The 27842-nt window shown below is 39.4% G+C and overlaps 1 protein-coding gene across 1 annotated transcript in view; it reads right to left on the bottom strand.

Annotated features, from left to right (window-relative positions):
* Positions 1-153: 153 nt before the first annotated feature.
* The window catches only part of LOC121859606, a 57676-nt gene continuing 29987 nt past the window's right edge, over positions 154-27842 (bottom strand). Inside the window, exons 4-14 of the mRNA XM_042356544.1 lie at positions 26988-27036; positions 21479-21606; positions 19496-19628; positions 16913-17014; positions 16166-16301; positions 14735-14857; positions 13883-13995; positions 12757-12889; positions 11304-11393; positions 7373-7534; positions 154-2375 (exon numbers count right to left, since the gene is read on the bottom strand). Coding sequence (XP_042212478.1) covers positions 1020-2375; positions 7373-7534; positions 11304-11393; positions 12757-12889; positions 13883-13995; positions 14735-14857; positions 16166-16301; positions 16913-17014; positions 19496-19628; positions 21479-21606; positions 26988-27036 — 2525 coding nt within the window. The 3' untranslated portion in view covers positions 154-1019. The remainder of the gene's footprint in view (positions 2376-7372; positions 7535-11303; positions 11394-12756; positions 12890-13882; positions 13996-14734; positions 14858-16165; positions 16302-16912; positions 17015-19495; positions 19629-21478; positions 21607-26987; positions 27037-27842) is intronic.

Here is a 27842-nt window from a genome sequence, read left to right as displayed (position 1 = left end):
CACATTCTAACATACATTTTCTAATTCGTAGACTTGTAAGAACGACTTATAAATATCTTACTCAGATTTAATTATATCTCTGTTAGTATGTATATATATATATATATATATATATATATATATATATATATATATATATATATATATACACACAGGTATCCAAAGTTTGGAAAAATACTGATATTTAATAGGTAGTTATGAAACTTTTGGCACAAACATTACATGGCATTTATCATACCTACTTGTTATGGCACACAATCCCCAGTGAGACAGTCAAGTTGTACCTCTGGATGACCCTCCAGTGAGACAGTCAAGTTGTACCTCTGGATGACCCTCCAGTGAGATAGTCATGTTGTACCTCTGGGTGACCTTCCAGTGAGACAGTCAAGTTGTACCGCTGGGTGCCCAAGTGCCCACCACAGCCATAGGCATCTCCAGGATACCAGTATGGGGCCTATTTCTTTGAGGTAATTGATATGTAGGGAAAATAGAATCCAATGTGTATAAAAGTAAAACTATATCCCATAGGATACCAGAACACTTGCCAAAGGTTTACAAATTGGATGATCAATCCTGGGAGCATAACTACTTATATACTGTAGAACAAGAAAGGCTTCAGACTGTACTCAGAAGACAAATTCGACAGGTACATCCAATAAGTACTAACTAACAACTACCAATAGTGAATTCATGAGTCTTGAATGCGTTTTCTGAATACAGTCATTGTTCCTGAGGTCTCATTGGCTTTCAGCTGTTTCTGTTTCCTCTACCACCATGGGAATAGTATAAATAAAAATCTGCACTATAGGCTTGTAGAAACCACTGAAACCAATCATTTCTGACCTAACTGCTTTTGTCTTTACCTAAAGCTTCAGAATAGGGTACCAATGCTACACAACATTCCACTGTGGAAGACTCACTCAGCTATTACACAACTTGATATGTTCTGGTTACATGTTCACAGTGGCTCCAAGTGCATTCCTTAAAACTGTTCAAATGCATGAACATATTCCCGCATGTCATAATTTCTCCACAGTAGGGCTATGGGAGTCACCATCTTTGTGCTTTATCCCATCATCTTTAGTTGGAGATTTCTTTCTAAATGAGAATGACTTCAGTAATAATAAAGATCTGGCAGACTCTGGCTTTTTCTTCAAGTTCTTTGGGGAATCATGGTAAACAAGAGGCAACTTATCAGTTGGTCTGAAGCCTTTGGTTTGGTTGAGCATTGAATGAGGTTGATTGTGTCTAGTAGCTCCATCTACCTGTGGTGTTTTGGTCTCTACTAGAAGGTCATCTTCTGAACCACCTGGAGTATCCCCAGGTGTATTTGTTTCAGTACCACCAGACCTACGAGAACGACCATTTTTTCGGGGAAGCACATCCAGAGAAAGGCTAAACCCTTTATTCCTAAGAATTGAGTTTGAGGATATTGTACACTTTTCTGAGAGTGTTGGTGAAGGTTGAGCATCTGATAACACACACTGTTTTTTCTTTGGTTCTAAAAGCTCAAAGGAGGTAGATGTTTTGATTTCACCAGCAGAATGAATTTCATCATAAGCAAACTCTTTACATTTTTCTTTCGGAATCTCTTTCTCATGGCCACTCAACATATTTTCTTCACTTTGTGGCTTTTGGGTATTTATCCCAAAACTAATTCTAGGCCTAGTTATATGAAACGTTCTGTGAGGTCGATCTTTGACTGGTTCCGATTTACTTCTAGTTCGTTTGAGCACGCCCTGAAGACCCCCTTGTTTATGTCTTGTGCTCCCTTTCCCAAAAGGAGTTGAGCCATTGACATTTTTATCCCTATCACCTGAGGAGAGAGAAAACATTTTAAGACGAGAAAACAGAGAGGATTCCTTTTCATACTTCTCGGGTAGAGATTCATCAATATCTTCTGGTTCAACCCTGGCCTCTGCATGAGGAAGGAGACGATCTTCAAGGGATTTGGGTGAGATAGTCCTCTCGCAACTTGACCTTCCACCCACACTACTGCGACGCTCAGAACTATTCCTCCTTGAAGGTGACTTGTGTACATCAGTAGAAATCTTGAATTTGGATGTTCTTTCACTCACATCAACTTCAGTCTCTGTCATATCATCATCATCTATTTCAATATCTCCACATTCAACTGTATTGGAACGATAAAATGAAGCTCGTGACGATGCTCGGCTTCCCAAGCTATAAGAGCTCTCTGTCTTCTGTACGGTTCGTTTACCATTGTCTTGAGATATCTGGCTGCTCGGTCTCTCTGGTTGTTGTTCTTCTTCTGCCGCCTGAACAATCTCCATCTCTTCAGAAGCCTTTTTTGATGCTTCATTCAGTCGTCGATAATGATCCAGTGCATACTTCACAGGCTGGATGATCAACTCCTGCCAAAGAGGAAAAGTTTACAGTTGGTTCAGTAACCTTTATAAACATGAAAGCTTTTGTTAATTAGTACTGACCGTGAAACTATGACAAAAGCATTTTCTCAACTAAGAACACATATTAAGCCCCACCATATCACTGCAATGTATCCAGATAATTGCAGTAATCTAGCCATCTGCTTTATTTATGGACCTTAAGAATATGAGAAAAACAGATTACCGGTAGTATTTCAAAATCATGAAATCTGCAAATGTGTGGCACTTAAACTTGTCAAGAAATTTAAATAAATGTAGCTGAAGCAATCACATGTCATCCCCATGAGCAAGTTACTAGCTAATGCACTGCTCTCTATCTACAGACCAGGTAATGATAGAAGTGGCCACAGTGGCCTCACCAGCCTGCGAGACAATGATGATTCTAACATCTTGCCACAATACAAATATGTTATCCTAAAGTTTTCATGAAATAATGAACTGTGACACTCATACCTGCAGTATTGTATGTGGGTTTACTTTTCTTTTCTTATTAACAATTTCACCCTTATTTTAACATCTTCCTCAGAAAATTTTTATGTACAGTACAGTATAGGATATATGAAGATGAGGAATTTCTATGGGATAGAAAAGGTGTGGGGGTACTTGTAGAATGACTGAATGGTTAATAATGGAAATTACAGGCACCTCTCGATTTATGTGATAATTAAATTTTTGAAAATACAGTAATCCTGTAAATAAAAAACATGTACTACATCAAACAACGTAAATATTGTACAAGGTCATAGATGCACTGATTAATGTTCCACTCTTGGCACTCTCCTTGATCTTCTCTGCACTATCATGAAGAGTCCATAAAGTAGCTTCACTAAGCCCAAGGGTACACTTTATATCAGCTGTTTGTTCCTCTCTCTCTCATAACATTCATACACATCTATCTTAATCTCAGTGGTGGTGACCTTTGTTGGCATGATGCAAGGGGCAAAATGCATACAATATACTGTACAGAATACAGTACTACTGCAGCACAAACTACTGTAGTACTCAGTGACTATTGACTGTAGCCATGCACTGAGGACTGCAAGGCACACACATGCTTCTCGTACGGCACAGACAATGCTACACCACCGCGTTGCCAGCCCAATGATAATGTTTGTCGATGGTCATGTTATTCCAAACATAAACCCACAAATTGAAAAAAAAAAAAAGAAGGTGTAAATGGAGCGTTGAATTACTCTAAAAATGGCATGAAACAAACGCACGTAAACCAAGAGCTGCCCATATACGTACAGTATAAAGAAAATCATTAATGTTTATAAATACATGTAATGAATAAAATATATAATACATGAACTTCTCTACAATATAGAAGGAGATAGCTTACTGGATGTAAATAGTAATCTCCCAGTTATCCCAAATCTCCGGTCCCCAGAATTCTCAAACAGCAGTAACGAATTTTGAGCCTTCTGGGAAAACTTTCTCCATTCAGGACATGAGAATTTTTTTTGTCAGTTCCGAGAGATTGCATCATGCTCCAACACATTCCCACGTGCCAGGTGCATGGGTGCGGTAACTGCTTGGGTAACTTAGGCTGTAGGCTCTTGTGTTTAGTTCATATTCTGCTGCCATTGTACAGTATCTCAAAAAAGTATCTGTTCACACTGTGTGAAACATTATGAGACCACAGATGATAGATATTTGGGGCAAGCATTAATTTTGGTATACTGTATAGTTTAACAAAAGTAATGCAATGTGAATTTATTTCGGCATATTTAATACCCCTATAATGTTTGGTTACCAAATGTAGTAGGGTTAGTATGGGTCCGATGACTTCCCAAATGCTACACGCAACTCGTGATGTCCCGGGAGGGTTGGTATGCGTGACTTTGTGGCATACTGATCCTACTACATTTGGTAACCAAATTATCACATTAATTATGCTGAAATAAATACACATTGCATTAATTATGTTAATCTATATACCAAAGTATATGCCTGTTCCATTATCTATCATCTGTGGTCTCATAATATTTCACACAGAGTTTGGAGAGATTTTTTTTTTTAAGATGCTATACATAGCAGAGTGGAAAGTGTACAGTATGCCTACTGTAGGATAGTGTGTAAAGGTATATATACAGTGCAGGTACAATCGGCCACAGGAATAAGTATACACACTGTAGCTGTAAGGTCCAAAAATGGTCTGGTAACGTTGAAACTGTGCATCCAGACGCATGATGAAACTCGGCTCCACCCCACCTGTTATCTCTAACTATTTTCTGTTTCCCCTTCTTTATTCTTCTATTTACTCCTCTTTCTTCCTTTACTAATCCAAACATCAGTAAAAAAAGTAGGGTACGAGAAAAAGTGGGGGAGGAGGAGGGAGCTGTATGATAATTGCAACCCCATTCGGCAACAAGTTTACTACCATTGGATACAATATATTACTTGTAATATAAACACAAGTCACTCGTAAAACATTCACAACAAATGTATTTATAACATATATGTAGGAATAAGACATAAATTACAGGTCATTTTGTAATTTTGTCTGTTCTGTTCAGGACAGTGTTACCAGATATTTTGCCTCAAACACGAACCGTAGGTGTATTGTATACTTATTCTTGTGGCAGACTGTACAATCCCATCATATCACCATTTAGCCTGCCTGCATCTTAAGCTCAAGATGACAGCAGCTGCTGGTGAATACAGTATAGTGTATACAGTAATATATTTTATTTATTTACAATGTACTGTACATGTACAGCGGTGTTTGCATAAATAAATACAGCTCTCTGTTTGTCCGTACAAGATGTGTAATTTAGACTCTCAGAAAACTTTCCCCAGTACCCAGAAAAATTCCAGGGATGTGCAACTTTTTCTGGGGATGAAAAATTTGTCTTCATACCTGGAAATCTCTTATTCCCAGAAGAGCTCTGCACCAATTACTCCGGCTAATTGTGATACAGTAGAACGTCGATTTAAAGCAATTCAATTTAAGATTATTGATTTAAAGCGACATCCACAATTAGGGACAATGTTTTAATTTAAAGCGAATCTTTCCTAATTTGCGCAAGTCAATCTGGCGCATCATATTTAAAATTTTGCGCCTAATGTTTCTCTGGGCACGCTACGCTGTCCTAAGGGCAAAGCTGTACTGTACATGCATAGCGGTCCCTCGGTTAGGTTAACGAACACAATTCGTTTCAGAAGGTCGTTCGTTAACCGAAACCATTGTTTTAATGGGATATTGGGTAATTGGTTCCAGCTCAAAGAAAAGGTATATACAAAGTAAAGCCAGAATATAATTTACATTGCTGGAATTCTTAGAAGAAAGTGATTAATTTGAATATAAACAAGCTAAAATTTGCATTTGACATACAAATTTTAGATCTAATTTAAGAATTTTATTAGGGAGAGCAAAAATTCTATCTTTTGTGCAAAATATATGACGTTTATATTCAGATTATTCCTTGTCTTGCAAGGATTTCAGCAATACAATTTATATTATCCTAACTTTAGTGTGAGGTATTATTTATTTTTAAACCTGTAAGCCTAGTCTTTTTACCCAAACGTTTCTCAGAAAGGTGGGGGGTAGGGAGGGAGGGAGGGAGGGGTGACAGTGACATGTTTGACAGTTGGCACCTGTGGTGTGAAGTATTTCTATTGCTGGAATTCTTATAAGATAGTGATTAGTTTGATTGTAAAAATAGAAGAGATCACTGAATTGGCTGAGTACCTCCTCAGCTTATCAGCTGATGTTCAAAACAAAATGTGATTTTCGTAAGGATTTCGTTAATCGAATTTGTTTTCGTTAACTGAATTGAAGATTCTTATGGAAGGTAATTTGTTAAACGAAATTTCGTTAACCGAGGGACCACTGTGCTCAAAATAATACACTAAATGATTAAAAAAAAAATTTGTCTAGTGCAAACTATAGCATGTTTATATTCAAATTAATCACTATCTTATAAGAATTCCAGCAATGTTAATTATATTCTCCCATGTCAGTTCAGTGACATTTTATAGAGAAAAACGTAAATTCACTCTTAAGGACAGATAAATCAGCCCTAGACCTTGGCATAAACTGTCAAACATATCACCTCTCCTCCCTCCCTCTCCCCCTCATCTTCCCAGCCAGTAAACAGACCATTTTGCATCCCTTAATTTTAGCTGTATTGATTTATGAGTGTTTGTTTAAACATAATGCTACAAAAATCAATGTTTTGTTTATTCTTGGAGATGGGCTGAGGTGCATCTGGGTAGACTCTCAGTCTTTTTAGTATTTTGTGCTTCTCTCGAGTACCAAACTAAATTATTCCATTGAAACAAAACTTTGATTTAGTACGAATTCGGTTTAAAGCGACCTCTCTTGGAACATATCTTGGAACATTCTACTGTATCACTGTAATATAGATACTGTATTCTATAATAATGGTTGCCCTTCATGTTAAAGGATGACTTGGTGTAAGGCCACTTTGTTCAAGGTGTAGAAGCTGTAGTCCATATACAAACAACACACTGGGATGGCTAGGTGCATACCCCAGTGTCAATGAGTAGCCCAGGAAGACCATACCACTTGCTAACTGCACTGGCTAACTAGTACCCTGGAATATGATCCATAAATCATTTAATGTTCAAGTCCCTAATAATGCTGAGGCAGACAGCACAAAGAAACTTGCTCAAGGTTTCCCTTCTTCAGAGCCACCCCCCCCACTCGTAAAGTGAATGTGCTAACAACTAAACCATGGGTCACCATAAATAAAAGAGGAATGGTAGCTGGAAAACGTAAAAGAAAGGATATGACAGATTATGCAAAAAATGTGTTGGTGAAGTGCGCGTGTTCATACTTTTTCAGAATGGGCTCTAACCAGTGTGTGTGATACTGTACCTATTAGTTTATTTCTTTGGTTTCATATTATAATTAGTGTGTGTGAGTGTATAAATGAGACTAACATTAAAGAACCTTCCTTAGGGGTCTCTAACAGTCAGCTCCAAAGACATCTTACATCTAATTCAGGCATGACTTTTCCGAGGGCTTCAAAAAGCGGCAAGAGAACAAAACCGATGAAGGAGCACTGGGAGGAAGGCTTTGTCACTTTCTCCCGGTCCATGAAAGGTGACACTGGCAGTCCCTCCAGCTTCTCAAGGTCGCTCTGGTTGAAGAACTCCTGTAAGAAATATAGCAGTCAAGATTATCATGGGAACTCTTGGTAATATATTTTTTTCAAAAACTCTTTTTCTCCCAGAAATAGAAATTAACGCATTTAAGTACAGTACAATTGGGTGGCAATATAGTAAAATATACAAGGGTTATGTTCCCCCAAAACTCACATCAAATTGAATACCCTGTACAAGCATCCCTTGCTATCTGAATGATCACTATCTTAATCCCTTTTAACTGGAACTCTCTGATAGCTAGAATTGAAATTTTCTCAAAAATCGTTCCCAAAGACGGAATTTCCGGAAAATTCCGGATTTGGAAATGATTTTCCGAAGGGCACATTTTCTGGAAATTTCTGAGAAAATTTTCATGGTATCCGGAAAATTCCGGGGATGGGCAAATTTTCTGGGTTTGAGAGATGAAAATCAAATACATTTTCCAGAAATTCAAAGAAGAATTTCCCAGTACCCAGACAATTCAGGAGATGGGGTATCTTTTCCGGCTTTACGAGATAAAATAACGCATCATTCTGGAAAATTTTGGTACCAGGCAAAATTCTGGGGATGGGCGATTTCTTTCTGGGTCTGAGAGATGATGTAAAGCACAAGTTCTGTAACTAACGATAAAATTTTCCCGGTACCCGGAAAATTCCAGGGATGGGGGATTTTTTTTCCAGCTTTCATAGTCGTCTTGTTAACTGGAAATCTCTCATTCCCAGAAGTACTCTGCACCAATTGTTCCAGCTAAGGGAGACATCACTGCTATTTGCTTATTCAAATACTCTATTGTTACACCTCATCTAACTCTCAGAAGGTGATATTCACTTATCCAAATCGAGGATATCAGATTTGTGGCTGTGTACAAGGGGTCCCATTTTAAGTGTTGTTTCACCTACTCATCAGTTGGGAACATACTGTACCTTTACTTGTCATTTATGATTTATTTTCACATACAGTATTTATCATTCAGACTATGTACTGTACGTGCCGTGGCAGAGTAATAAATCAATACTGTTCATATGAATACAGGTAAAATAAGAATACAATTACCAAACATACTTAAATAAATACAAATAACTTTTATTTAAAGTTTTAATTTCCTCTGGTATGAATAAAGGGACTATTAATGTTTGTACTGTATCTTACTTCAGCCCATTGTAGGAGCACAGTGTGTTACATGCCTAAGACAAACACTATGTAGTGTATAGTATAGACTTATATTAATGTATCTTAATATCTGGTGGTGTTTGTATTTAAAATAGTAATTTATAACATATATTAAGAGCTTTTTAATAAAATGTGCACCGAGCAAACACAAGCATCAGTGTGTCGTGTGCTTTCATCCAGTGAACATGTCTGAAATTTTTGTGCATTTTATCCCCAATATTGTACTGTACCTCTGTCCTACATAGCCATCATAGGCCTAAAGTGAAAAGAGTGAGTTAGAGTTAAAGAAGAAGTATTAAGTAATATCTAGAGTATAGTACAGTTCAAAAGACTACATTGTAAAGGTAATTTACTTGTTCACTCTTCTTATGGACATCATAGAGGAGAGTGTCAATGAAACAGAACTAACCCAACCCAACCCAATCCATTCCTTATGACCGAAAATTGCCCCTTTTTGGTCACATACTTTTCACTTTTATTGCATTTACTTATATCCTCTTTGCTATTGATCAGCTCGTTAGTCACTTCAGCAGTCAGTCACATCTCTGTTATGCACTGTTGGCAAGTACTGGGCAGGTACTGGCTCCTTAATGTAGCTGAACCTGCTCTAGTGTTGGTCAAGTCTGATTCTGAAAGAGCTCACACTTGGTGCAGTCACAACACTCTGGCAAGAGTTCCCAATTCTCACTCTGAAAAAGTTTGCATTCACAGTTTTCTGGACTTGTGGCTTCTTCAACCGTGAGCTGTGACCCCTTATGGGGTGGGCATCCAGCAGATCCAGGTATGGACACTCGACTGAGTATTGCCTTCTGAGATGTTTATATACTTCATTTATGTGCCCCCTTACCCGGCAGTTGCAGATGTTCTAATTTCTCTGGATAACTGAGGTGCCGAAGTGCAGGCACCAGTCTGGTGGCCCTCTTTTGGACATTTTCAATCATCTGACGGTCCCTAGCATATCTCCGGGACCAGACGGGGTGACAGTACTCCAGATGGGGAAGACTAATAATGTTAGCAATGAATAGGAACATAACCCCCTGTTATTCCATTAATTCTTAGGTGGAAAAATTTCCTCTATAAGTCATTTCAATATTCCTCTCTTTCTTTTCCTACATAACTCTGACTAAAAGTGAGAACCCTTGTGTGGTATTACACATGACAGACAAATAGTATCTGTGTATATTAAAATAATTGCCTGAATCTGTTTTTACCTCATATCAATTATCTGTGTTGCTAAAACATACATAAAGTCACAAGTTTATTGTCTGTACTGATGCAGAGACATTAACAACCATGTTCTGAGGCCTTGAGCTAATATTTCTGCACCTCCTTCAAAGAGAAAAAATGTTTGGATGATGGGTACAGTACAGTATTCTCTAATACAATACGGCATTTGTCTATCTTCACTCCATTTTTTTCACAAATACAAAAATGGATTCAATAGATATTGAACAATCAATATCACAAAACTGTCCTAGACAACACTATCCACTATCAAGAACAAAGGGGCAATCACAGGCTACTGGCTCCCTTCCCTCAGCATGGCCACCTCTTGATTGGATGACCATTAGGTAAATAAGGTATAAATACAGTACATATACTAAATTAACATACAGAAGCCAGTCTGGGGTAATGTACTGTACTTGCTCTTGTCCATTACTGTATTAATATTTTCTCTTTCCAACCTTTACTGTACATACTTCTCGGTGTCTGGGGAGTTGTTTAAAATGTAAACCACAGAGTAATAACAAAAATATTCTTAGGTTGGACAAAATTAATAATTGATATTTAGTCAACTTGACCAAGGATAGCCGACAAAGCCATGATATGCTTATTGCCAGTAAGGTCCTTATGTTTAACAGCATCTGGTCTTCCTAGGCAGTTACCATCCAAGTATTAACCAGACTCAACAATGCTTATCTTTACTGAGTGGACAAGAAACTGTGTTTTCAACATTACATAATTCTGAATATATTATGAAATATTTTCCTTAGTCACTATACTGAGAGGATAATGCATTGAGTGTAAGCGCATTGAAGACTAGACTAGAGAATAAAGTATAAAATATAAGTTACTTTAGTTCTTGCGATTATCTGATGACAGCTCTCCATGTTGCTTGTCTTTTGTAGCCTCTCTCATCATTTCATACAACCTCTCCTCATGTTACTCTTGGCCTACCCCTGGCTTGCCTCCCCTTCAATCTCTTGACCCAATTGGTCTTCTCTTTTCTCTCCACATGCCCAAACCATCTTAGCCAACCTATATACAAAACCTCACTAATTCTATACTGTTAATACTGTTCTTTGTAACTTGTGGCTCATTTTCTTAGTGTCTGTTCAATTTTTATTCCACTCATTCAAATCTTTTGCCACATAGTGCAGGCTGGCCAGACCCAACAGCCTCCCTCCTCTATGTCACTCATTATTTTTGCTGTTGTAATAGACATGTTCTTCTATTCTTCTTTGCCTAAAGATAAAATTATGGAAGGGGACCAAAAATACAAGTACTGTAAGCATGTTTCCATAAAGCACTCAGTCACCTCGCTTAACCAAACCTAACCTCTGCCTCTGACACACAGAGTGATATAATCTTTACCCTCTCAGAACATACCTGCATGAGGCACTCCAGCCACGGTTCAGCAATATCCAGTGGTCGTGCTTCATTGCTGATGTCTGCTACCTTTATCAGGATCATGGACAACTGAAATTATGGGAGAGTAATGTATTGTGAGGCAGAGGCATCTGCACAAAACTATGGTAAGGTTTAGTACCCTTTGCAGAAGTTAATAAGATCCAGTAATCAATCATTATAAAGTACTGTATATTCCATAGTAAAAATGCCAGATATTACAGAATTGTAAATCTAATACATAAAATTATAAGTAATAAAGAATATGATATATTAATGTTCAACAGATCTCATAATTCCAAAGAACTGAACTTTGTAAACTTCTAAGTTAGGGGAGACAGACCCACTGATATGCAAAGTACAGTACATAGCTGATTTCAAATAATGTAGAGTGGAATTTCAATGGAGTGTACTGTTAAGTATTGCAGTAATAATATTTAGGTTATGGTAATTACAGTACTTGCATATTTTTTTTTAGATTATCATATATGAGTTTACCCCTGCGAGAAATGTCTAAGCACCACCAGAGCCAAAAACACCTTTTTATACTATCATATCCATCAAACAATTCTATTTCAGACAATCAATAGATAACCAGTTATGTCATAAAGAATAGAGTCAAAAGTCCTTTTAAACCAAATAGGTAGTGAAGTGAGCAGTAAATGCCCTGGGATAATTCATATCCCCTGGACCTGAGCAAGGTCTGTACTACCTATCTTCCTCAGCCACACTGAGAGTAAGGCAGCCAATTACAGAACACCTAGCATAACGTTACAAAAATTTTAGCGCTTCTCAGCCATTCATGGTTTCCGAGACATTTCTCACAGACCAACCAACATACAGTGTCATTCTGTCTTCCTGCTAAAGTTGCTAGTACAGCTGTAGCTGTGCAATAAGAATGTCTGTCACATTTTAATGGCTTTTTTGTGATTACCAATCTGTACTTGTGCATAATGAATGACCATAGTGATGTGGAAGAGCCTGCTGCCTCTCGTGGCTGTAAGAGGGTGGCGGATAAGCCTGAGTGGAAGAAAAAATATCGTAACAGCTAAGCGTAACATGGGTGAAGCTCACCACTGGAAACAAACATTACTTCACAGGTCTTAGGGCCGCCTTGTTATGATGGATGATTAGCGAAGATTACCAGGTCTGTTGTGGACCAGATCTTTAAAAGCATTTTGGGACCTAGGAGAATATAATCTCCAGAATGCTTATCTACAGAAGCTAGTCAACGTGATACCCATTAAGAGTGAGGAGGTGAGTAGTTGTGTACATCATCCAGTATAAAGACATTTCATATAAAGTGTGTAAGCAGGACTTTCGTGCTATATATGGACTCCAAACAGCATGTGTTGACCATGCTGGCAAGGACAATACTGTATCTTGACTGGGACACTGACCCCAGACTATTGGGGTAAATTAGAATCTGGATGACCATACAGTTAATTTTAGCTGGGATGGCCTCGCGGAAGTCGGAGAGGATCTCATTGTGACGGGCCATGTCGGTTGCCAAGATGCACCGTATCATCCCCTCTCTTATTTTCTTGTAGTCTTCAGCAGGCACATTCCTGCAACATAATTGATGAGGTTAACATTAATACCAACCATCAAAATTGTAGTACACAGGAAGTTTCACATTCTTCACATTAATATAGTGAAACCTAAATGTAATGGAATCTTGATTTAACTTATATACTGTTAGTAAATCAAGTCTCACATTTAATAGACCCAAATCATGTGGGTTTTAATTCCAGTATAGATGGAAGTTTAACGTCAAATGTACCTTAATCTAACAGACTTTCCTCACCTATTAGATGGAATTATAACCGTATTATTTCCTCTGTGTATAAAAATTTACAAGGAGGAGCCACCCTACTAGCCCAACGGATCAACGAAATGTTTTGTTTACTGTACCAATGACGTATAAATATTCACTGACTCTTCAGATTATCGCAGTATAGAAGCATCACTATGAGGGAGATATACTGAGTTTGTAAATAAAGTTTCTCCTGTTGACATTACCATCCAGTTAGTTATATCCTGACTTCTGCTACACCTTGCTTATATTATACCTTCTGGCAGTGGCAACTAGTTCACTCAACATTTTAACCATTATGGAAAATATTTGTGTAAATATTTCTAGAAGCGATGATTTATTTCTTTGAAGCAAAACACAAGACAAAGCCCCAGTATACAACCCATTCATACTTAAATCTTACACAGTCGTCTCTGATGCACTTATTAACAAGCTTCCTGAAATCACAGCTAAAACTATATTAACGGGATACACTTAATTTTATAAATTTATTGTTTTTGTGAAAGGATTTATTCATATACAGGGGGGTATTTGTAAGTTTAAATGTAAGTTAATTAACATGATAATACAGTACATTGGTTAACATTGTCCCTCTAAAACATAGCACAGAAGGAACTTTCTATGATAAAAACTCACCAAAAATTATTATTAAATGTTTTACTTGAATATATTATAAAGAATCTTACATATATGATATAATAAGGCTATAATTATTCTTACCAAACTTTATAATCAAGTATCTTACCTAAATATGTTACATTCGTTCCTCTCCAACACCGTAAAAGCAACAGAACAGTGATGGTTTTCCAGGGGGGAGATATCATTGTACCTGAGAGCCAGTTCAGTCTTGGCATTGATCTGTAAAGGAATATATACTGTAGTTACAAATCATAAACACTCGTTGTTCTCATAACTCTGGTGAGAAAATTAAGGCAAAATACATAACATTATTTCAGAATCCAGTACTGTACTTAATTATGACATTTACAGTTTAAACTCTATAGCAGACTTCCCTCTTCATATAATCCGTTAGGTGGGGATCTCATATCAAACAGGCCCTCGATATAATGGACTTTCATCTTTAAACAGTCCACTAATAGAGGCTTTACTGTATTTTATTTTCATTAGACAAGTACTAAGCAATCTATACAGAAAGACAGATTATAAATATTGTATCAAATTAATAAATACCTCAACAATAACTCCTGCATTAGGTATATCATTCACCTAGGGGAACAAGTACACCTGAGGGGAACAAGTACACCTGAGGGGAACAAGTACACCTGAGGGGAACAAGTACACCTGAAGGGAACAAGTACACCTGAGGGGAACAAGTACACCTGAGGGGAACAAGTACATGGGGACAAGTACACCAAGTACACTGGGGAACAAGAAACAAGTGCACCTGGGGAACAAAGGGAAGAACATGTACACCTGTACACCTGAGGGAACAAGTACACCTGGGGAAACAAGTGCACCTGAGGGGAACAAGTACACCTGAGGGGAACAAGTACACCTGAGGGGAACAAGTACACCTGAGGGGAACAAGTACACCTGAGGGGAACAAGTACACCTGGGGGGGAGTACATACACTGACCTGGTAGATGTTGTTAAAGCCAGGGTGATCCAGGTCATGACAGATGCATGAGGTCAACAGTATGAGGACATCCAAGTCTCCAAGACGTCGCTGCAGCTCACACTTACAGATCATCCCGTACATCTGCAGTGTAAATGTGAGTTAGGTCAGGTCAGGTCAGGTTTGGTCAGGTTAGGTTTGGTTAGGTCAGGTTTGGTCAGGTCAGGTTAGGTCAGGTTTGGTCAGGTTAGGTTTGGTTAGGTCAGGTTAGGTTTGGGGTTAAGTTAGGTCAGGTTTAGGTCAAGGTCAGGTTAGGTTTGGTTAGGTCAGGTTTGGTTGGTCATGTTAGGTCAGGTTTGGTCATGTAGTCAGGTTTGGTCAGGTTAAGGTTTGGTCAGGTTAGGGTCAGGTCAGGTTAGGTCAGGTTTGGTCAGGTTAGGTTTGGTCAGGTCATGTTAGGTTCAGGTTAGGTAGGTCAGGTTAGGTCAAGTTAGGTCAGGTTAGGTCAGGTTTGGTCAGGTCATGTTAGGTCAGGTTAGGTTAAGTTCAACACACTGTTCTAACTGACTGTATCTGATCTGTTGTTTCATTCACTGCCACAGGGAAGTATATCATTCTAGAGGAAGATTAGTTTAAGTGAAGTATTTCTCCAGGGAACCTTTGCTTATATATGATCAGTTACCCCTGTGATTAGATGGACACAGCTGCAATATTTCGGTACTTTCTTCAAGTTAACCAACATTATTAAACTAGTTACATCATTATGAGTTGTCTTACTTGACTGGAAACTATTACTAACTTGGAAAAATAATATCAAAGTATGCTTGTAGTACCTAAAATGTCTTTGTTATATACATCACTATATTTTCATTATATTGTATAAGAAAACATAACTATAGGATCCATATTTTCTCTCTCAAAATACTAAGAAAAAAATTAACCTATATGTATTACTGTAAGTTTTCCTAAAGTTCCTCTGTACAAAAAAAAAGTTGATTGTATAATGTATATAAATGAAACCTTCAATAACTATAATATAATACAAATACACTAATAAAAAATTCTAAATCCTACCTATATCTTTATTATCCAAATTTCTCTCAATCATGTGGTGGGTGGTTCAAGGGGTAGAGGAAGAGGAAGAAGAAGGAGGTGGGTGGTTCAGGAGAGGAAGACGAAGAAGGGGAGGAGGTGGGTGGTTCACGAAGAAGGGGGAGGTGGGTGGTTCAAGGGGTAGAGGAAGACGAAGAAGGGGGAGGAGGTGGGTGGTTCAAGGGGTAGAGGAAGACGAAGAAGGGGGAGGAGGTGGGTGGACCATCCAACTTAGACGATTAGATTAAGACAGGTCGGGTTAGATTAGGTTAAATTGTCAATCATCTAAGTAATATGTTCAGGTATACATTCAAGAGGCTGTACATGGCAAGTTTTTCAACACCTTGGATCATCTCTCACCATTTGCGTGACACAGAAGGCGTGCTGGAAGTTATGGAAGGGGACTTGATTATAGCAGTGATACACCCGACACAGGAAGCTCCTCAGCACCTCTGTCTCGATGCCAAACGTAGTCGTCAGCCCTAAGTCATTGTACCTGAAAATAACAATCAACATAATATCAAGGCTGAAGATATAATATTAAGCAACAAATGTGTGAAGCTAAGTACTCTCAACAGGCAAACAACAAGCTAACTACCATCAAGAAGCTAACTACTCTCAACAAGCTAAGCACTCTCAACAAGCTAACCACTCTCAACAAGCTAACCACTCTCAACAAGCTAACTACTCAAAGCTAACTACTCAAAAGCTAACTACTTTCAGCAAGCTAACTACTCTCAACAGGCTAACTACTCTCAAAAAGCTAACTACACTCATACAAAGTTAAAAATATACCAAACTCAAAAAAAGAACTTCAGGGAACACAATGAAAAAGAAACACATGGGAGAAGGAGAGGACGATAAACAACATAACGAAGAATGGGAAGGATAAGCAATATAAACCAGGAAACTAAGCGGGAAAACACGATGGTAAGAAACGAAGGGAAGACAACATACGAAGGAAGAGGAAACAATATCGAGGAAACTAAGGAAGGAAAACACGATGACAAGAAACCTACGCAGGAAAATATAAACAACAAAGTAATTAAGTAAGATACAGGTAAAGATAAAGCAAAATAAGTTAGATAAACAAGAGGAACTACTTACATGTGTTGCAGAAGCAGTAGTATCTCCCAATCCTCCCAGGCCCAGTTGTTGAAGGAGGGGAGGCGAAGGAGTACCCGCGTCTCTTCCTCCACCACAGCGTCACTGTACCACATAAAGACACGTCACTCAAGGGCTCAAGGAGTTACTCAAGGGGTCAAGAAGTTACTCAAGGGGTCAAGGAGTTACTCAAGGGGTCAAGGAGTTACTCAAGGGGTCAAGAAGTGACAAGGGGTCAAGAAGTGACTCAAGGAGTTACTCAAGGGATCAAGGAGTTACTCAAAGGGGTCAAGGAGTTACTCAAGGGATCAAGGAGTTACTCAAGGGATCAAGGAGTTACTCAAGGGATCAAGGAGTTACTCAAGGGATCAAGGAGTTACTCAAAGGGATCAAGGAGTTACTCAAAGGGGTCAAGGAGTTACTCAAAGGGGTCAAGGAGTTACTCAAAGGGGTCAAGGAGTTACTCAAGAGGTCAAGGAATTTACTCTCAGGCTATCAGGAGTTACTCAAGTCGGGGTCAAGGAGTTACTCACAGGTCAAGGCATCAGGGTTGGCGTTACAAGGAGGAGTTACTCAAGGGTCAAGGAGTTACTCACGGGTCAAGGAGTTACTCAAGGGGTCAAGAAGTTACTCAAGGGGTCAAGGAGTTACTCAAGGGGTCAAGGAGTTACTCAAGGGTCAAGGAGTTACTCAAGGGGTCAAGGAGTTACTCAGGGGTCAAGGAGTTACTCAAGGGTCAAGGAGTTACTCAAGGGGTCAAGGAGTTACTCAAGGGGTCAAGGAGTTACTCAAGGGGTCAAGGAGTTACTCTAGGGGTCAAGGAGTTACTCAGTATGTGGGTTAAGAATTGTTGTGAGTGTCAGGTACACATCAGGTGCAAAACACATTTAACCTTCAATCACAAGTGAAACATCAGACACATCAACCAATTGTCCTGTGTATTCCTCTCTTGTTATTGTTATTCCGCAACACCTTTCAATAATATAATTACCAACTTCCAAACAAAATAATACGCGACATTTTCACCTCAACAAAGTAAGAAAAAAGGTAATTTGTGTTATCTATTAATGATGAACATAATGACAACGATGGTGGATGAAAAATAAAATATTTACTCCTTTCAGCCTAGACTACCTGCTGGAAGACTTGGGTTGTTGAAGTGCAGTAAGATATTAACAAAACAATATGGTTCAACAACACTCCGGTAAGGTTAAATATCGCCCAGACATAACTCGTCTAAGTCATCGTGTGTTTACCGCAATACATTGTGTGGGAAATTCGTGGTCGTTTTCTTTTATTTTTGTGGTTTGTGTTATTCTACAAGACAATGATGTTAGAGGGGCGATTTTACTGTACACCTATATTATACTGTACAGTAGTTCCATTCTGTCAGCTCGTAAATCTATTTCATCATTTACCAACACAGTACTTGACAAAATTTTATTTTACACCTTGCAAAAAGCCGAAATACTGTACGTTATGTTTTATGTATTTTTGTACTCATTCTAAATGTTTTTAAATGTATTGTACACCACTACACTACACACCTGACTGTAGTCATGCTCACGTTCATTATAAGCGACAAAATCGCCCAAATATAGCGAGACTGATTTTTTACATTGACATTTATAAACACTTGAGAGTAACGACATAATATACAAGTCAAACATAAAATACCACTGTACATTATTTGGGTGACTCGTGTCGTATTATTTCATTAACTCGGATCAAAATTTTGCAAAGTTAATACATGTTAAATAACCCATTCTCTTTGTAGTTCAAACACAATACGCCACACAACAGTTAACCTTTGGCATTCTAGAGGTTAATAACTGCAGGCAAGTCATGAAGCCCTTGTAAATCATACGGGATATAGACAAATATGGTTGTATCCACCCCGGGCCTCACCTAAACAACCAATCACGTAGTTATGGGATAGACCTACACACATTCATCTCGTAAAGTTTAATTAACATCAATACAGTCTGGTTCAACACAGACACACACAGCCGCCTCGGTATCCCAAACATGAAAAGCCGGCCAGTTTTATCATGGAAACCTGACGTCTCTACCCCTCCTCCCACTATAAATAAATTAACAGAGCAATACAAAGACACCTGAAATGATCTAATTAAGTGAGATAATTTCTTCGGCGAATATCTTTGACCTGGCCAGAGTCTTTCCTGGTAATACTTCAGTGATACAGTTGCCAGCTACTACGAGATACCTTCACTAACGCTCAACTGATAATGATTCTTTCATATATTAAGTTGTAGTGACGTAGTTAGTCATAAGAAAGTTATACTAACTCCTGGACACGTCTTGACTATATGTGTGTGTGAATAAAAGCATCCTAGAGACGTGAGTGAGGGGTGAGGCGGTGAGTGAGGGGTAGAGAGGCGGAGTGGGTAATCGGAGTATGGAAAAAAGTCACATGAAAAAAAGGTTTAAAAATTTGCTCAGAAAAACCCTCACAGGAAATAAAAGTCAATGTATTCTAATAACCTAAATTTATAAAGTAATGGATAGGTTAGGTTAGGGAATAGGAATTAACATTTTTCTGACTTTTCTCATGATTTAACTCACCAGATCTCCCTGAACTTGGTAAACACGGTAGATACCTCCTCTTCCACCTTCCTGCGGTACTGTACGTGCTTCCAGTAGGGGTGACTGTTGCCGAGTCTGCCCAGTGGTTCCCCGATACCTTCCTTGTAGAACCCTGTGTCAAGAGAGAGAGAGAGAGAGAGAGAGAGAGAGAGAGAGAGAGAGAGAGAGAGAGAGAGATATTGTATGAGTTAACGATAAAAAATAAAATTGTTCACACTGTAATAGTAGAGAACCTATAGACTAAGTAGACATGCGAACGACATATCCAAAATTAATCTAAAAAAAAACACGAATTACTTAAAAATTTTGATGTTTAGTTTATATAAAATGCTACACTTTATTGCCAAATATAATACAAAATAAACTAATTGCTTAAAGTTAAATATGTATCCGTGTAGCGCATCAAGATTCATTTTCATTTTACTTAGGTACATACAGTACAGTGGAAATGGATATAAGATATATTAAGTCAAATTGAATGTGAAAATAGGCCTCTGAATCTCTAGTTTACCTCAGTCACCCCTTAATCCCCTTCCCTATAGTGCCGAGCGTATGACTGGTTCGGTTACTTGAAACTTTTAATACTGGTTTATTTACCGGTTGTCACCATGTTAGCAGCATTAAAAAGAAAGCTCTGAAATACGTTACACAACACTGACAGATATATGAGAGAAAGAAGCACAGGATGATTAAAAAAGGTAGACACACCGCCTTACTTTTTTTTTTTTAGATTGCGTGAATCCCTGTACTACAACAACAACAGTGACGCCGATGTTTGAGGCTGTAATCCAAGCATTCACGCGATTTCTACGAAAATTTGTGATCTAAACTAAAGTCCCGAGTCGGCAGAGTATACAGTATAGTTCTGGGGAGAATGTTGACTACTCATGTGAACCAACTGACTGGTTTCTTCATTATGGGAATCAAAAAAGTGACGGCGTTAGTGACAGAGCGTCTCGTTTCCTCTTGCCTGGCGGCGGTACCTGCCACCTAGTGTGTAACAATACGTTTATTCAGCAGCGTGAGGGCAACAGCTCGGCCTCAACACCGCCTTACAGTACATCCCTCAACTACACATAACATTCTTGAAGTAATCATTCACCTAGTGACGACTCCTTTCAGTAATAAGATGACAACACCATAATAACTACATGCCTCGACATAACCGGTGAGGTATTTTCCTTTAATTTATTCTTCCCCTTTCCTCACCTTACTTTAAGACCGCGCAGGTGACTAAAAGTGAATCACCAGGGAAGGATACATAAATATTTCAATAAGTCACTTGAGAAAGAGTTGTGTAACAAGTCATGTAAAAGCTGATATAATTCATCAAAAATTCTCTACTATATCTAGGAGGTGTGTGGGGGTGAGGGAGGTGTGTGTGGGGGGTGGGGAGGGAGGTGTGTGGGGTGAGGGGAGGTGTGTGGGGGTGAGGGAGGTGTGGGGTGAGGGGGAGGTGTGTGTGGGGGTGGGGAGGTGGGGGTGAGGGAGGTGGGGTGTGGGGGAGGTGTGTGGGGTGTGTGAGGGGTGTGGGGTGGGGGTGAGGGAGGTGGGGGTGGGGAGGTGTGTGTGGGGTGGGGGTGGAAGGAGGTGTGTGGGGGTGAAGGAGGTGTGTGTGGGGTGAAGGAGGTGTGTGTGGGGTGAAGGAGGTGTGTGGGGTGGAGGTGGCGTGGGGGGAGGCGAGGGTGAGGAGGTGTGGGGTGAAGGAGGTGTGTGGGGTGAAGGAGGTGTGTGGGGTGGAGGAGGTGTGTGGGGGTGGGGTGGAGGTGGTGTGTGGGGGGTGAGGGAGGGGTGTGGGGAGGTGTGTGGGGTGAGGGAGGAGTGTGTGGGGGTGAGGGGAGGTGTGTGGGGTGAGGGAGGGGGGTGTGGGGGTGAGGGAGTGTGTGTGGGGGGTGAGGGAGTGTGGGGGTGGGGAGGAAGAGGGTGTGTGGGGGTGAGGGAAGTGTGTGGTAATAGACTCACCTAGCCAGGACAGGTGCTCAGTCGTCTCCAGTCTCATCTTGAAGGAGTCTACAGCTCGGCGCAGGTCGTCCACCACTGGAGGCAGGTCAGCGCGCAGGCTGGCAACACTTCTCTCCACCTCACACAACCTGCCGCCCACACCGTGATTAATTAGGGGGTGGATTAATTAGGGGGTGGATTAATTAGGGGGTGGATTAATTAGGGGGTGGATTAATTCGGAGATGATTTCAATTAATGGATGGATTAATTAAGGAAGATGGCTAAATTAACTGAAGAAACATTATGATTAAAAAAAAAGACACAGGTTAATTACTGGGGGGACATTAAGGTTAATTAATAGGGAGTGAATGGGTAACACAAGGATATTGAGGACTATAGGGGTTAATAGGAGGATATTGAGGGACTATAGTGGTTAATAGGAGGATATTGAGGACTATAGGAGGATATTGAGGACTATAGTGGTTAATGGGAGGATATTGAGGGACTATTGGAGTTAATAGGAGGATATTGAGGGACTATAGGAGTTAATAGGAGGATATTGAGGGACTATTGGAGTTAATAGGAGGATATTGACGGACTATAGGGGTTAATAGAAGGATATTGAGGGACTATAGGGGTTAATAGGAGGATATTGAGGGACTATTGGAGTTAATAGGAGGATATTGAGGACTATTGAGCATAGGAGATATTGAGGGACTATAGGAGCAATAGGGAGGATATTGAGGGACCAGTAGAGCACAGGGAGGATATTGAGGGACTATAGAGCATTAGGAGGATATTGAGGACTATAGTGGTTAATAGGAGGATATTTAGGACTATAGGGGTTAATAGAAGGATATTGAGGACTATAGGGGTTAATAGGAGGATATTGAGGACTATAGTGGTTAATAGGAGGATATTGAGGACTATAGAGGTTAATAGGAGGATATTGAGGGACTATTGGAGTTAATAGGAGGATATTGAGGGACTATAGTGGTTAATAGGAGGATATTGAGGAACTATTGGGGTTAATAGGAGGATATTGAGGGACTATAGGAGTTAATAGGAGGATATTGAGGGACTATAGGGGTTAATAGGAGGATATTGAGGGACTATTGGGGTAAATAGGAGGATATTGAGGACTATAGAGGTTAATAGGAGGATATTGAGGGACTATTGGAGTTAATAGGAGGATATTGAGGGACTATAGTGGTTAATAGGAGGATATTGAGGAACTATTGGGGTTAATAGGAGGATATTGAGGGACTATAGGAGTTAATAGGAGGATATTGAGGGACTATAGGGGTTAATAGGAGGATATTGAGGGACTATTGGGGTAAATAGGAGGATATTGAGGACTATAGAGGTTAATAGGAGGATATTGAGGGACTATTGGAGTTAATAGGAGGATATTGAGGGACTATAGTGGTTAATAGGAGGATATTGAGGAACTATTGGGGTTAATAGGAGGATATTTAGGACTATAGGAGCACACAGGAGACATGAGGGACTATAGGAGTTAATAGGAGTGACATTGGAGGGACTATAGGGGTTATTAGGAGGATATTGAGGACTATAGAGCTAATAGGAAGGATATTGAGGACTATAGGAGCACAGGAGGATACTGAGGAACCAGGAGCTAATAGGAGGAGGTTGAGGGACTATAGAGCAATAGGAGGATACTGAGGAACTATAGGAGTTAATAGGAGGATATTGAGGGGACTATAGGAGCATAGGAGGATACTGGGAGGAACTATAGGAAAGCATAGGAGGAAGATATTGAGGGACCAGAAGCTATGAAGGATATTGAGGGACTATAGGAGTTAATAGGAGGATATTGAGGGACTATAGGAGTTAATAGGAGGATATTGAGGAACTATAGGAGTTAATAGGAGGATATTGAGGGACTATTGGGGTTAATAGAAGGATATTGAGGGACTATAGGAGTTAATAGGAGGATATTGAGGGACTATTGGGGTTAATAGAAGGATATTGAGGGACTATAGGAGTTAATAGGAGGATATTGAGGGACTATTGGGGTTAATAGAAGGATGTATTGAGGGACTTATAGGAGTTAATAGGAGACATTGAGGACTATTGGGGTTAATAGAAGGATATTGAGGACCAGGAGTTAATAGGAGGATATTGAGGGACTATAGGAGTTAATAGGAGGATATTGAGGGACTATAGGAGTTAATAGGAGGATATTGAGGGACTATAGGAGTTAATAGGAGGATATTGAGGGACTATAGGAGTTAATAGGAGGATATTGAGGGACTATAGGAGTTAATAGGAGGATATTGAGGGACTATAGGGGTTAATAGGAGGATATTGAGGGACTATAGGAGTTAATAGGAGGATATTGAGGGACTATTGGGGTTAATAGGAGGATATTGAGGGACTATAGGAGTTAATAGGAGGATATTGAGGGACTATAGGAGTTAATAGGAGGATATTGAGGGACTATTGGGGTTAATAGAAGGATATTGAGGGACTATAGGAGTTAATAGGAGGATACTGAGGAACTATAGGAGTTAATAGGAGGATATTGAGGGACTATTGGGGTTAATAGAAGGATATTGAGGGACTATAGGGGTTAATAGGAGGATATTGAGGGACTATTGGAGTTAATAGGAGGATATTGAGGGACTATTGGGGTTAATAGAAGGATATTGAGGGACTATAGGAGTTAATAGGAGGATACTGAGGAACTATAGGAGTTAATAGGAGGATATTGAGGGACTATAGGAGTTAATAGGAGGATATTGAGGGACTATAGGAGTTAATAGAAGGATATTGAGGGACTATTGGGGTTAATAGGAGGATATTGAGGGACTATTGGGGTAAATAGGAGGATATTGAGGACTATAGAGGTTAATAGGAGGATATTGAGGGACTATTGGAGTTAATAGGAGGATATTGAGGACTATAGGAGTTAATAGCAGCTATAATAACATTGTTCTGGCCACAGGGACTATTGTGGGGTCATGAAATTAACCGGGGGAACACAGGTTAGATTAGGGAGTAGAGGAGGGAAAATCAGTTAAGGAGAATGCTAATACCTAAACGCTTTATCCACGAAGTTAAACACACACACACACACACATACAGACACACACACTTTCTAATCCCACTGTGACCTCGTCTGTCAGTTTAGGACACAGTTACTACACCACCATTCTCATCACCGTCTCCTGCTTCCACCTGAGATCCCTCGTCAACCGCTTTCAGCCCATAAGACCACGTACTGATCGCTATAAGAACATCCCAGTCCCAACCACTGTAAAAATTATCACCAACTTGTAGAGAATTTTTGTGTTCACTTCCTGCTTTTCTTCTTTTTGTACGGTAAATACACTGAAAATCCTTTGTTAAATGCCCCTCTTGTACACGTCACAATGTATGTATGTATTTATGTATGTATGTATAAGTTCAGATTATTTCTACTGTATTTTTCAATCAAGTGTTACTTATTATTATTATTAGTAGTAGTATTATTAAAATTATTATTATGTATTATTATTATTATTATTATTAGTAGTAGTAGTATTAAAATTATTATCATGTATTATTATTATTATTATTATTATTATTATTATTATTGTTATTATTATTATTATTATTATTACCGGTACAGCTGGGAGAGGCAAGTGAAACATGGAGTGTCACATCCATAGAGTTCCACACTAAATAAACCTCTAGACACGTCAACCTAAACACAACATGGAATAAAATACCTTCCATAATAATAAAACAAATAATAACGCCAACAACAACATTAATAATAATAATAATGATAATAATAATAATAATAATAATAATAATAATAATAATAATAATAATAATAATAATAATAATAATAATAATAATAATAATAATAATAATAATAATAAATATCAACAACACGGGTTCTCAGTTTACTCCACGGCTGATGACGTCACAGGCGAACGTAAACAAACATTATCAAAATGTAATTTTTTTTACGGGGATTAACCCACCCGGGCAGAGGTCACTGACCCACATCAGAACCTGGAGCGGAAATGTAATAGTAATAGTAATAAATAGTAATAATAATAATAATAATAATAATAATAATAATAATAATAATAATAATAATAATAATAATAATAATAATAATAATAACAATAATAATAATAATAACAATAATAATAATAATAATAAAAATAATAATAATAATGATAATGATAATAATAATAATAATAATAATAATAATAATAAAGAACCATAAATAAATACAAAAATGAAAAAAAAGATAAAAAGTGAGAAACAATATATGTATGTTGTGTTGTCAATAGTAAGTGAAACAATTGAGACCCTGCAACTGTGTGTAAATGAGGCAGAAAGTCAGATCATCAACCTGGGACTTGGTCACATATGGCAGCAGGGTCTACCATTAGACAACACATTGTGCTTCCAATATCTTCCCAGGCGGTAGTACCTCCCTGTTTGGTACCTGCCTGTGAATGCTTGTTTGTGTGTTAAACAGCTCCTTTCACCAGTAGTACCTCCCTGTTTGGTACCTGCCTGTGAATGCTTGTTTGTGTGTTAAACAGCTCCTTTCACCAGTCCACATGAACATATTTAAATGTATCTCTTAGCGATAAACTACTGCTATTCCTATAAATGCCACCACACGCCGTAAGACACACCAGTTGCCTTTATACATTCCTGGATTACAACAGGGTACCAGTTTACAGGCTTACCACACACACACACACATTGGTGGAAACTCACACACACACCCTTACTCTCCCTCTCCCTCTCTCACCCTCCCTCCCTCCCACACTCACTCTCACTTTTTCTTTCCTCCTTCCTTCAATAAACAGAACGTCAATTGCTCCCTTCTCTCCGTCACTACATTGATTTTCTCATTTTAACCTCCCCCCCTCTCTCTCTCTCTCTTTATACCCTCCAGCTCTCTCTCTCTTTCCCTTTCATTCTTCCTATTTTCTCTATCCTCTCTTTTCTTTCTTTCTCTGTCTCCTACCTCTTCCTCCATCTCTCTCTTCCTCTTATTCGTGGGTCAGGTATAAGGGCCGTGGGTCAGGTATAAGGGCCGTGGGTCAGGTATAAGGGCCGTGGGTCAGGTATAAGGGCCGTGGGTCAGGTCGGCCGTGGATCAGGTATAAGGGCCGTGGGTCAGGTATAAGGGCCGTCGGTCAAGTATAAGGTCGTGGGTCAGGTATAAAGGCCATGGGTCAGGTATAAGGGCCGTGGGTTAGGTAAAGGTCGTGGGTCAGTATAAGGGCCGTGGGTCAGTATAAGGTCGTGGGTCAGGTATAAGGGCCATGGGTCAGGTATAAGGGCCGTGGGTCAGGTATAAGATCGTGGGTCAGGTATAATGGCCGTGGGTCAGGTATAAGGGCCGTGGGTCAGGTATAAGGGCCGTGGGTCAGGTATAAGGTCGTGGGTCAGGTATAAGGGCCGTGGGTCAGGTATAAGGGCCGTGGGTCAGGTATAAGGTCGTGGGTCAGGTATAATGGCCGTGGGTCAGGTATAAGGGACTCACCTCTGCTCCAAGTCCATTAGATCAACGCCGAGTCGATTCAGTTTATTTCCTGAAAGTAAAAAACAATATATATTAAAAATGAAGAAAAATACGCAGTGTACAGTATACAGATGTGTATAACTTGGTACAAATTTAAATACACTCGATCCACTGTGTATATCTCACTTAACCAAGATGCATAATGTGTATAATATGGTATCAGGTCAACTGCCCTCCATTGCCAGTGAACATTAGTAACCATCGTACCAGGCATGGGGCTGAAACCGGTTTCGGCTTCGAAGCCAGGGGCTTAGCACCGGCTTCGGCGGTTAGGTTAGGTGTATTAATACGAGGTGTGACCCCAAAATTCCCGAACTGGCTTCATATAACCTTTATTTTTCACAATATTACAGAACAGTGAAACTCTAGCCACCCTTAAGATATTCTCCAGAGCCTCAATCCCTTCCTCCCACTTGTGGAAGTCCTCGATGGTGAGGCTGGAGAACACCTTCTGCGATGTGTCCTGGACCTCCATTCTGTCCGCGATCTTCTTCCCCTTGAGGTTCAACTTGAAATTCGGAAATAACCAGAAGTCAGAGGGGGCCAGATCTGGAGAGTGGGGGGCACTGGGATGCTGTGCTTCACCAGAAAATCATCACAGAGAGGACAGTGTGCGCAGGTGCGTTGTTCTGGTGAAGTAGCCAATTGCCGGTCATCAGAATCCGGTTAACATTTCCATATGAGAGGTCAATCGCTCGGCAACTCGTGGATGGTCACTCTATGATCTTCATGGACAAGCTGGTCATTTTTCTGGGCATTTTCATCATTTCTCTCAGTGGAAGGCCGCCCAGAACAATCCTCATTTTCAAAGGAGGT

The sequence above is a fragment of the Homarus americanus genome, unplaced genomic scaffold, assembly GCF_018991925.1.
Source record: "Homarus americanus isolate GMGI-L3 unplaced genomic scaffold, GMGI_Hamer_2.0 scaffold7626, whole genome shotgun sequence".
Taxonomy (NCBI): domain Eukaryota; kingdom Metazoa; phylum Arthropoda; class Malacostraca; order Decapoda; family Nephropidae; genus Homarus; species Homarus americanus.
The sequence above is the reverse complement of the archived record's forward strand: the minus strand, read 5'-3'. Positions and strand labels throughout refer to the sequence as shown.